General features: G+C 34.8%; 1 protein-coding gene across 1 annotated transcript in view; it reads right to left on the minus strand.

The window, feature by feature from the left end:
- EMSY (EMSY, BRCA2 interacting transcriptional repressor) overlaps positions 1-11,411 on the minus strand; it is a 106,660-nt gene that overhangs the window by 40,414 nt on the left and 54,835 nt on the right. The window contains exons 11-12 of the mRNA XM_012803220.2: positions 6,742-6,891; positions 3,608-3,778 (exon numbers count right to left, since the gene is read on the minus strand). Of these exons, the coding sequence (XP_012658674.1) occupies positions 3,608-3,778; positions 6,742-6,891 (321 nt within the window). The remainder of the gene's footprint in view (positions 1-3,607; positions 3,779-6,741; positions 6,892-11,411) is intronic.

Raw genomic sequence — 11,411 nt, forward strand, 5'->3', positions numbered from 1 at the left:
TAGTAGTTGGTCTATAATTCTCATGTTATAACAGAATTATACAAGTTCATTTTAACATTCAGAGAATAAAACTCATATACAACCCTATGTATCATAGCACCTGGCACAGCATGTAGCTCATAGCAAATCAGAGAACCCACCTACATAGTCTTTACTTATAAAAGTTAAAGCACAATGGGTGCAAATATTATAATCCCATTTAGGTCATAATGAGGTAAAATACTGATACATTCCAGAGATTCTTATTTTTTATTCTTTGTTTTTTAAGACAGTCTCACTCTGTTACCCTGGGTAGAGTGCCTGGCATCATAGCTCATAGCAACCTCATACTCTTGGATTCAAGTGATCCTCTTGCCTCAGCCTTCTGAGTAGCTCGGACTATAGGCACCTGCCACAATGCCCCACCAGGTTTTCTCTCTCTCTCTCTTTTTTTTTTCTTTCAGTTTTTGGCTGAGGCTGGGTTTGAACTGCCACCTCTAGCATATGGGGCCAGCACCTTACTCCTTTGAGCCATAGGCACCGCCCTCTCTCTCTCTTTTTTTTTTTTTTAGTAGAGATGGGTTTTGCTCTAGCTCAGGCTGGTCTGAACTCCAGACCTCAGGTGATCCACCTGCTTCAGTTTCCCAGAGTGCTAGGATTATAGATGTGAGCCATCACACCTGGCCAGATTCTTATTTTTTAAAGAGATGATAGGTAAAAATTCAGGCATTATGGTAGGTAGGCTTTCAGAAGAACACAAATTTATTGGCTCAGATTTTACTATTTATAGAGTCTTAAATCCATCTGATTTCAATCTCTTGTGTAATGTTGTATGTTGCTTTGATCAAAGAATGAATGAATGAAAAAGTATATAAACAACAGCTCCTTGCCTGGACACATGAGAATTAAAATAAAGTCCTGCCTTTGCCATGGTTGTCACAATGCCCTCAAAGTCATGATAATAAGAGACTTCCAAAGAATCCAATCTTTTGCTATAATAAAATGTGTGTGATTCTTCAACCCTCAACAAAGCTCACAACAAAACCTACAAATCTGATGATCTCATACATACACATATGAATACCTGTATTTGACTCTGTTAAGGTGTGAGTTAACTATAAAGACAATAATGCCTTCCATTTAGTTGCTTATTCTAGTAAAAAGAAAGATCTGACCTTTCTAGAAAGTACTTTGGAAGCATTATCCTTCTTTCCCTTTGAGGATATTATACAGAGGAATTAAGAACTTCACAAAATAATTTATGTGTAATAATGTACATCACAGGATTATTTATAATGACAACCCCCACAAAATACCTGTAAGTAACCTAAGACATTCAACAATAAGCAAATGGTTAAAAAAAATAGCACATTATGTGAGAGAATATTATGTAGCCATTGAAGGAGATGCCAAAAGACATTAACTAGCATGAGAAAAAATCAATATTACTATATTAAAGAAGGATAAAAATATTAGACTCCAATTTAATTTTTAAACATACAAATATACACAAAATACATTTATAGATAAAAATAGGAAAAATGGAAAATATACCTAAATTTTAGTACATTCCTATAGGTGGTAAAAATCATAGGTTTTAAATTTTCTTTATATTTTTTTTGTATTTTCCAAATTCCCCCACAATGTAGAGGAATTTTTTTGTTTGTCTGTTTCTGATTCTCACAGCTAGATGTTTGAGTATATTTTAAGAAAAGTACTTCTTTTTTGTTTGGGGGAAACTCTAGACTAACATCTGTTCACAGGTGAAGGCCGAAAACCATCTAAACTCATTCAACCAGGTTTATCAGTTTATCATAAATAGACATAAAAAGATTTACAAACTATTAATAAACTAACCTATAATTCTAATTTTGTATTAATAAACAAACCTTTGTATTAATAAACAAACCTATAATTGTATAAAACTACAAAAATATTGTAAAATAAGAAAACTGTCTTTATAAAGAGAATAGTGATGTAATATCAGTTGACAGCAAACAAGAAGAAAAGTTCTTTTTTTTTTTTTTTAATCTGCCTCCTACAAGTAACTACATTATGAATAAGGTCTGAAAACAGGTTTTATAAGATATAAGCATTCCTTCAAGCTATATAGTACTATAAATTCATATACACAAATAAAGAAAAATTCTTAAAGTCATAAAAAGCTACTACCAATAAAAATCATGATCACATTGTGACAAATGTTTAATGGAATAAGGTATAATATAAAGTAAGTTTTATACTAAAGATATCATCAAGTAATAAGTTATAATTTAAGATTTAACTGTGTTATTTAAAATATTCTCCTAAAAGCTGGAGTATGGTGATTCTTTCTCTATTGGTTTCACCCTCCTTAGTCTGGCAAACACTTGATTTTTCTCACATTTAAAGCAAAGCCAAACAACTTGTCAGATTTTAATATAGTGCTTTATGCCAATACTATGCCCAGCTTTTTTTTTTAAGTCCCTGAGTTATCAGCAACATCAAATTACTGTCAGGAATTTCAAACCCTTGACTTCCAAATGTTAGAACAACACACCTGGGGCATATGACTGGTCTACAAAAATAGTAGATAGTCAAAGTCCATAAGGCTTGCTTAATCAGTTTATTTGTATCATTATAATTAAAAAATAATAGTCAATGAAAACAGATGCCATGTTAAGGTCCACAACTCAAATATTGCAGGGATTAATGAGCCAATAAAACCCAGGTATGATTCTTAACAGGCAGTTGATTAGCCTTCACTATCCAAATGAAATATTTTTAAAAAGCAAAACAGTTAACATAAATGGTGAAAAGCAAATAACGATATTCAATTTTTTTAAAAAATAAGCTAAAGTGATATCAGTAATTGAAATTATGAAATATGTTCATTCAAACTTATTTAGATGAGCAAATACTGCTTCTTCCACTATCTAGCTTATATGCTTTCAGACAGGTCAATTTGATCTCTCTAAACTCAAATCTGTCTTATTTCTAAATTTAGCACAATACCAACTACCTCAGAGTTTTATGGGGTCTGAATGGATTGATAAATGAGAGAATACTTTATGAATAAAAAATTTCTATGCAAATATAAAACATATCTTTCCATTCTGATTAAAAGCAATTAAATGGTCTATTTTAGAATTATCAAAAGCTTGATATATGAATATTTAATACTAAAACTAAATACTATATTTAATCATTAAATAAACCCCAAAAAAAAAGAACGAAAAAAAAAGTTTAAAATTCCTTTTTTTTTTTTTTTTTGAGACAGAGCCTCAAGCTGTCCCCCTGGGTAGAGTGCCGTGGCATTACAGCTCATAGCAACCTCCAACTCCTGGGCTCAAGCGAGTCTCCTGCCTCTGCCTCCCAAGTAGCTGGGACCACAGGCGCCCGCCACAACGCCCGGCTATTTTTTGGTTGCAGCCATCATTGTTGTTTGGCAGGTCCGGGCTGGGGATTCGAACCCGCCACCTTAGGTGTACGTGGCTGGCGCCTTAGCCGGTTGAGCTATAGGCGCCGAGCCCAAAGTTTTAGATTTCTAAGCAGACAATTGAGTTCAAACAAAATCCTTTAATAGTGAAATGTTTTTTCCTCTCACTAAAGGCCATCTATACCTTTAATATATTTCAGATATACCTACCAGATGCTATATTACTGCTAATTATCTTGCCCCCCAAGGTAGCTAATGCTTTGGGTACTACTGTAATGATGCTACCACTGGTAGTTTTCATATAGGTTGCAGCTCCAGGGGTTGCAGCCATCCGACCTATGGATGGGCTCACTGTTGGTCGGGTATAGGTTGCTTGTGTGCCTATAAAAAGGGAAAAGCCAAAAGAAAAATTTGTTATTACTTATGGAAGAATGATAATATATACAGTTTAAGTATAATTCAATATAATCTACACTGCTTTAATTTGAAAATGGAATTTCAAGGTGTTAAGACCCTAATTTATATTTTTACAGGCAGTTTTCAACACGCATAGCAAGTACCATAGCCAAGTCAATTTAAATTAATTTTACACATAAAATTTTGTGGTGTGTTGCATCAAATTACAAACCCAAGAGAAAGCAGAGCTAACTCTATGCCTTTCTTCCACTACCCTTCTTCCACTAGTTCTATGCCAAACAAAACTTAAATTTAATCATCTTTCCTGCCAGAGCATTTTAGATATTTCTGTTATAGATTTAAAGGTTTCTGTGTCGTTTTATGCTGTCTCAGTGCCAAACCCAATGTCAGCACTCAGCAAATAAGGCAGTATTGTTTGCTTAAAATTTTACAAACTTTCACTGTTTTGTATGCTGCTACCCTCTAAATATAGTTCTAAATCTTTTAAAGTGTTATTCCATCATTTTAGTCAAGATTAAAGTTGAAGTTGCCAAAAGTTGCCAGGAATATTTCTCTTCAGCCCGAAGTGTTCTCTACATATTTCCTCAACTTTAATTGACCTGGTTGAATATTTTCTTCATTTCTCTCAAATGACTTTATGCCTTTTCCCACTACTTCTAAGATGTCTCTCTTTTTCCAAACAGGAATTAAAAACTAACTAGATGAGTCTAAGTAACTCAGAAAGACTATTCCTCTTTTCTTTTCTTTCTTTCTTTTTTTTTTTTTTTGAGACAGAGTCTTACTCTGTTACTCAGGCAGTGCCACGGCATCAGCCTTGCTCACAGCAACCTCAAATTCCTAGGTTCAAGAGATCCTCTTACCTCAGTCTCCCAAGTAGCTGGGACTACAGGCATCCACCATAATGCCTAGCTAATTTTTCTGTTGTTAAGAGTAACAGATTCTCACCCTTACTCAGGCAGATATCAAACTCCCAAGCTTAAGCAATTCTACCACCTCAGCCTCCCAGAGTAGTAGGTATTACAAGTGTGAGCTACCACACAGGCTAGAAAGGCTATTCCTAAAATAAGAATTAATAGCCTTGGGGAGAATGAAAAAAACAATTAAGATAACACCTTCAATTGAAAAAAATGTTTTTATGATCATTAGATTTGGAGGGCACTGTGATAGCCATTTTCAACAATTCTCTCAAAAGATTTTATCAGGTTATTCCCCATTCAAAAATACAACCATTATTTTTAGGAGAGAGGAGAGAAAGATCATTAAGTAGAATTAGTTTAAATTGGTTACAAGAATATATAGGAATCTGAAATCTAGCATGGGTGTCCAACCCACAGGCTGAAGGTTGATTTTGTGAGGACATTTGCTTATCTGTGGTGTCGAATATCATGAAAGGTATGTTTGTGTATTTATTGTATTTAGTGGCCCAAGACAACTCTTACTGTTCCAATGTGTGAAGGCTGAACACCTCTGAGTGCAAAGTAACTACATGGATCATAGAGTTTGAATCTGCTGAATTATAAGTGAAAAAAACTTCAAATTAAGCTTTTGTCTTAAAAACATGTATTCTAAAACAGGCTCAAAAACACAGACACATTACTTTCCATTACCTTTACATATACATGAAGATATATCTGTAGCACTATTGTCTGTGCCAAATGGAGAAATGTTTGGAGGAAATACAATAAATTTAATAAAATAGCAATGTTTAAAAGCACATGCTTCACAAAGAGACAGAAAGTAGAACAGTGGTTGCGAGGGCCAGGGAAGTGAGGGAAAGAAGTTATTATTTAATGGGCACAGAGTTTCAGTTTGGGAAGATGAAAAAGTTCTGGAGATAGATGATGCTGTGGTTGCACAACAATGTGAACAGACCTAATGTCAATAAATTAAAATCTTGAAAATGATAAAATTTCACGTTATGTATATTTTACCCCCACCCCCCTAAAAAAAAGAAAGCACGGGTTTTGGAGTCAAACAGATCTGATGGGTTTAAACCCCAGTTAGACCTCTTTTTGACTATGTTATTTTGAGCAAGTTACAATGACTTGATGCCAAGTCACTGAAAATGGAGATAATAAAGCCTAAAGGAGATTAAGTACAATGTTTGTATAGATCTTTACATACTGGGCAATAAAACAATAGCTCATAATTTGAGTATGGTTATCATTATTTAAATTCTGTCCTCTAAATATTGGCTTTCCTCAAAAAGTTTGGTTAAGAGTTACACACATTTAAAATAATAGTAAAGGCTAATTTTAACAGCACTATGAGCACTATGCTGGGGACATTTTAGGTAACTGATCTCATTTAGTATTTATGGCATAGATATTATTATCCCAATTAAATACATGAGGGAAAAGATTTAGAGAGATTAAGTAATCTGTTCAAGGTCACAAAGAGTAGTGCCATTTAAAATGTTCTATACTGTCACTTCTTCTAGCATAGGCTGATTGTTCTTTTATCCAGGCACAATGGTATCCTTAGTCTCATGGTATTATTTACTATACTATAATGTAATAAAGACTCTTAATCTCAAGAGAGTGAGATCCTTGGGGTTTGGGACTGTTTTCATTCATTCAACAAATCCTAAATGAATACCTACTTACAGACCCAGGTAAATAAATGAAGGGCCCTTACCTTCATAGAACTTATGGTCTAATAAGGAGAACAACATTAAATAAACCAACAAACAACTGGCTACCTAATCAGAAATTGTGTTGGGTGCTATAAAGGAAAAGAACAGAGAACCACCAGAAAAAATAAGAGAAAACTAATTTCAGGTTAGCAGGGGCACAAGAGTCAAGAAAGCCCTCTGTGAAGAACTGTCCATTAACCTCTATATTATCCTCAGTGCCAAGCATATTGCTGGCACAGATAAACTGTTTGATGAATGTATGATGAATGAACTGATGCTCCAGAGAACTTACCAGTAGGAGTGGTTACCAGCTTAGTTGTCATAATTGCACCATTACTGCTAACCACCATAATAGGGGAATTGCTACTGGTGGGCAGTGTTGCTGTCACTGGTTTGGGTAGGATTTTACTTGGTTGAACCTGTTGTGTGATGATTTTAACACCTTTGAAAGAAGAAAGATAGATCTTAATGCAAATTATTTAAAAAAACATGTTCCTTGTATTAACCCAAAGAGGGCAGTAGTCACACACATGTACTCAGCCTTGCATCTTTTTCATATTGATGAAACTCTTTAAACTTTTATTCTTCAAATTCTATCTTTCCTAATTCCTCTCATTTCAGGAATGCAACTAAAACATTACATTAACATTCTTACAGAGAAATAAATCTTTTATTTTGTCTATGACCATGCTATATAACAGTATTCAAACCAAAGTTATCTACTGGACTTGACCTACAAGTATTCAGGATAAAAGGACAAGCTGAAAAAGTCAAAAATGAAAATTAATGTAGTTTTTACATATTCCAAACTCCATCAAAGATTTTTTCACAACTCCTTAAACTTCCATAAAATCTGTTAAAAACAATTAAAGACCAAAAATTTTTTTGTTTGAATTATTAAATTGCCTTCTTCATTTTTTTTTTTTTTTTTTTTTGCAGTTTTGGCAGGGGGCCAGTTTGAACCTGCCACCTCCAGCATATGGGGCCAGGGCCCTACTCCTTTGAGCTACAGGCACCGCCCAAATTACCTTCTTTTGAAAGTATTTTTACTAGCTCACTTTGACAAATACAGAACATGAAAAAAGATGCATTATTTGTCCACATACAAAATGGGCATGTGGACAAAAACTTGAGGGCAATATGCAAAAATAAAGTAACGATGTTATGATTTTTTTTAATTTCTAAAATTTTTATTTAAAATGTCATAATTGTTACACTGACTATCCAAATATAAATATTCCATTGAAAGAAAATTTCTTATGCTAACTACAAATTTAAGTACTAATAGCTGGTTACTAAGGAAGGAAATTTTTGGTAACACTTTTTCTCCACTACTATCATCAGTGAAATAATTCATGACACAAACTATATTGTTATAGACAACTAAGAATTAAACTACTTTTTTATATGGTGATGTAGATTAAAGACATTAGGAAGCAAATTATCTATTTATATAATAGCTTTAAATAATTTGAAACTTCTTGTAGTCAACAAAGAAATGAAAATTATGACATCTGGTATAATTAGACAAGTTACACACTGTGACTCAATTTTCTCTACTATAAGATAAAGATACTATTAGTATATATATCATAGGGCTGTTGCAAAGATTAAATAAATCAAAATTTAAAGTGCCTAATGTATACTAAGAATCCAATAAATAATTATTTTGGAAATTTTGAAATTTTGATTATAATAAATCATAAACAGTAAAGCTGTAGGAGGTAAAATGATTTAGTAGTATTTCATTACATTACAAATGTATTATTATTATTTCGTTACATTAACAAATGATTTAGTATTACTTCATTACATTACAAATGTATTATTTAGTATTATTTCATTACATTACTGAATTGCAATAATGGTTAAAGTACATATAAAAAGAAGCCCCAGAAGAAACAACCACAGATATATGAAAAAATTGAGACAATCATAAAGACTATTTAGCTCGGTGGTCCCCGTAGTTTAGTGGGTAGGGGCACTGGCCACATACACCGAGACTGGCAGGCTCGAACCTGGCCAGGGTCAGCTAAAACAACAATGACAACTGCAACAGAAACAACAACAAAAATAGCCTGTAGTCCCAGCTACTTGGGAGGCTAAGGCAAGAGAATCACTTAAGCCCAAGAGTTTAAGGTTGCTGTGAGCTGTGATACCACGCACTCTAACCCAGGGCAACAGCTTGAGACTCTGTCCCCCCCAAAAAAAGACTACTTAGCTCAATTATATGCAAATAAGCTTAAAATCTGAAACAAACAGATATAATTTTCTCAGAAAATATTACTTACCAATACTGACCTCAGAAAAGAGATAAAATATACACAAATTTCCACAGAAAAAAATTCTAAGAGCTCCACTCCTTTGCCAAAAAGCTGTAGACCCAGACTTTTGCACCTAAGAATTCTATAGTCCTTTAAAAAAAAAAAAATTCCAAGGTACTTAAAACCATTCCAGAGATTGATTTTTGGCATGACAGCATAAGAAGCTCTGCTAAACGCTAACCCAGTAAACTTGGTGAAAATTATAAAACAACCACCATTGAAAGGGTCTAGAAAATGGTTCTGGGGCAAAAAGCAAATAAAACATATACTTAAGAAAATCTACAAAAATTCAGTAAGAAAGAATTGTGTGTGGTATTCAAACCAAGCCTGTTTCCTCTTTCCTACTTCCCAGTTCAGCAAGAAGGAGACTCCATTGCAGATGGCTCCCATCAAGAACACAGGGTTATTAGTCTTCTTCTTCTCTCTAGTTCCCAATTGAAGGTTTTTCTTCCCAGGAGAAACAGGACTTCAGATTTTCTCATTCTGTCCCCAGATACCTATTGCTAAGGCTAAAATCTTAGCAAGTACAGTAGAGGTAGGCATTCACTTATTCAGCCTGGCCCCCAATTTGTGGGCAAAGTCTCTACCTTGGGCACAGGACCTGTAAGAATACCACACTACTCTTTCCCTGGCTTGTGAGGTAATGGTTCCACCACAGGAAAGGCAAAAAAGAATTCCTTGGGTTACTGCCCAAACCCTCACCCCTACCTTCACTGAGTGCTCAGTGCCTCAGCAACCAAGTCACACAGAGATAAGTTTACCACTTCCCACCTCCAGTTCCAGAGCCCCTGGCTTAGAGTCTGCCTGAGAAAAGAAACAGGTCATAAAACAGCTTTTAATCTCTTTCCAAAGAAACTGACTTCATTTGTATCAGAGCATGGAGAATAATGGGATTCTCAAGAACAAGATGGAAGATGTTGTGAAAGGTAACTGAAAGGAGATCCATAATGAAGATACAGTCTGAACCACAGGCAAATAGTCTGTAGGGAGAAGCAGGAAGCAGCCTTGTGGGGATCAAAATAAATATCAAAAATAAACCCCAGGGGGTGGCTCCTGTAGCTCAAGGAGTAGGGCGCCAGCCCCATATGCCGGAGGTGGTGGGTTCAAACCTAGCCCCGGCAAAAAACCGCAAAAAAAAAAACAAAACAAAAAATAAACCCCAGAAACTATTCCTTAAAGGGACCTAAAATTTGGACAGTAGGCAATATATACTCTGGGGGATTGTTAAAAACAAAAGAGTAGAACTTAACAACAGGAGGTGGTCAAGGAAAAAGAAGAAAGTCATACCAATAAAACAAAGGTGGGCATATCCAGAGCTGTGCCTCCCTGAGGAGTAAAATCAAAGATTTAACAATGTGGGGGAAAGAGGGGTGAAGCACAGGATGGAGAATGAATTAAAAAAGACTACTGAAATAATGGATCCAACCACTAAACAAATAACCAAAGAAATATAATAGAACCTCTGTAAGTTGATTATCCAAGAGACTGAAACAAACTGGTCAACATAAAACTAGGCCTACTGTACCAATATATACATGAGGTACATACGCAGTCTATGAAAATTAGGTGAACTAAAGAAGTGGTCAATGTAGGGCGGTGGTCCCTGTAATAACAAATCCCTAGGGAAAAGAGTATTTCAAGTAATGTGTGGTAAAACTGATATGCTAGTATGGTAATACCATAAGCAAACACTAGAAATAAAAACAATATCCTTAAGAATAACATAAATAAATTAGTATGGAATCCTAAACATTTTTCAAGTAAACTATAAGTAGGTAAACAAACAAAAACAAAAACAAACAGAGGAAGAAGAAACAGAAGAGACAAACAAAAAGGAAGTAATAAAATACCACACTTAAAACCTACCATTGCAATAATTACCTTAAATGTAAGTGATCTAAATATATTATTTTAAAAAGGATAAAGACTGGCAATGTGAATATAAAAAGGCAATGACATTATATGCTGTGTATAATAAAATACACTTCAAATAAAATTACATAAGTAGTAAAAGTTTGGGAAAAGATATACTGCGTGAACATGAATCAAAAGAAAACAGGAATGAAAGCCCATACTAATCACAGATAAAATAGACTTTAGAAAGCAACAAAAGGCTCGGCGCCTGTGGCTCAAGTGGCTAAGGCGCCAGCCACATACACCTAAGGTGGCGGGTTCGAATCTAGCCTGGGCCCACCAAACAACAATGATGGTTGCAAACAAAAAAAATAGCCAGGCGCTGTGGCGGGCGCCTGTAGTCCCAGCTACTTGGGAGGCAGAGGCAAGAGACTTGCTTTAGCCCAGGAGTTGGAGGCTCCCGCGAGCTGTGATGCCACGACACCCTACCCAGGGGGATAGCTTGAGGCTCTGTCTCAAAAAAAAAAAAAAAAAAGAAAAGAAAGCAACAAAAAACTTACTCTATCCAATGAAATTGATATTTAGCATGATAGAGATCACTTTAGTCCTCTAACATGGACAAAAATATACTAATGCAAGCTAGTTACCTAGTTTATATAGCAAACTTTCCAAATTGAAATTGGAATTAAATTTTAAGCATGGAAAAAATGTCAGCCTTTATATTTTTTTTTTTTTTTGAGACAGAGCCTCAAGCTGTCCCCCTGGGTAGAGTGCCGTGGCATTA

Source organism: Otolemur garnettii, unplaced genomic scaffold (assembly GCF_000181295.1).
Source record: "Otolemur garnettii isolate 467f Iridium unplaced genomic scaffold, OtoGar3 scaffold00001, whole genome shotgun sequence".
In the NCBI taxonomy this organism is placed as follows: Eukaryota; Metazoa; Chordata; class Mammalia; order Primates; family Galagidae; genus Otolemur; species Otolemur garnettii.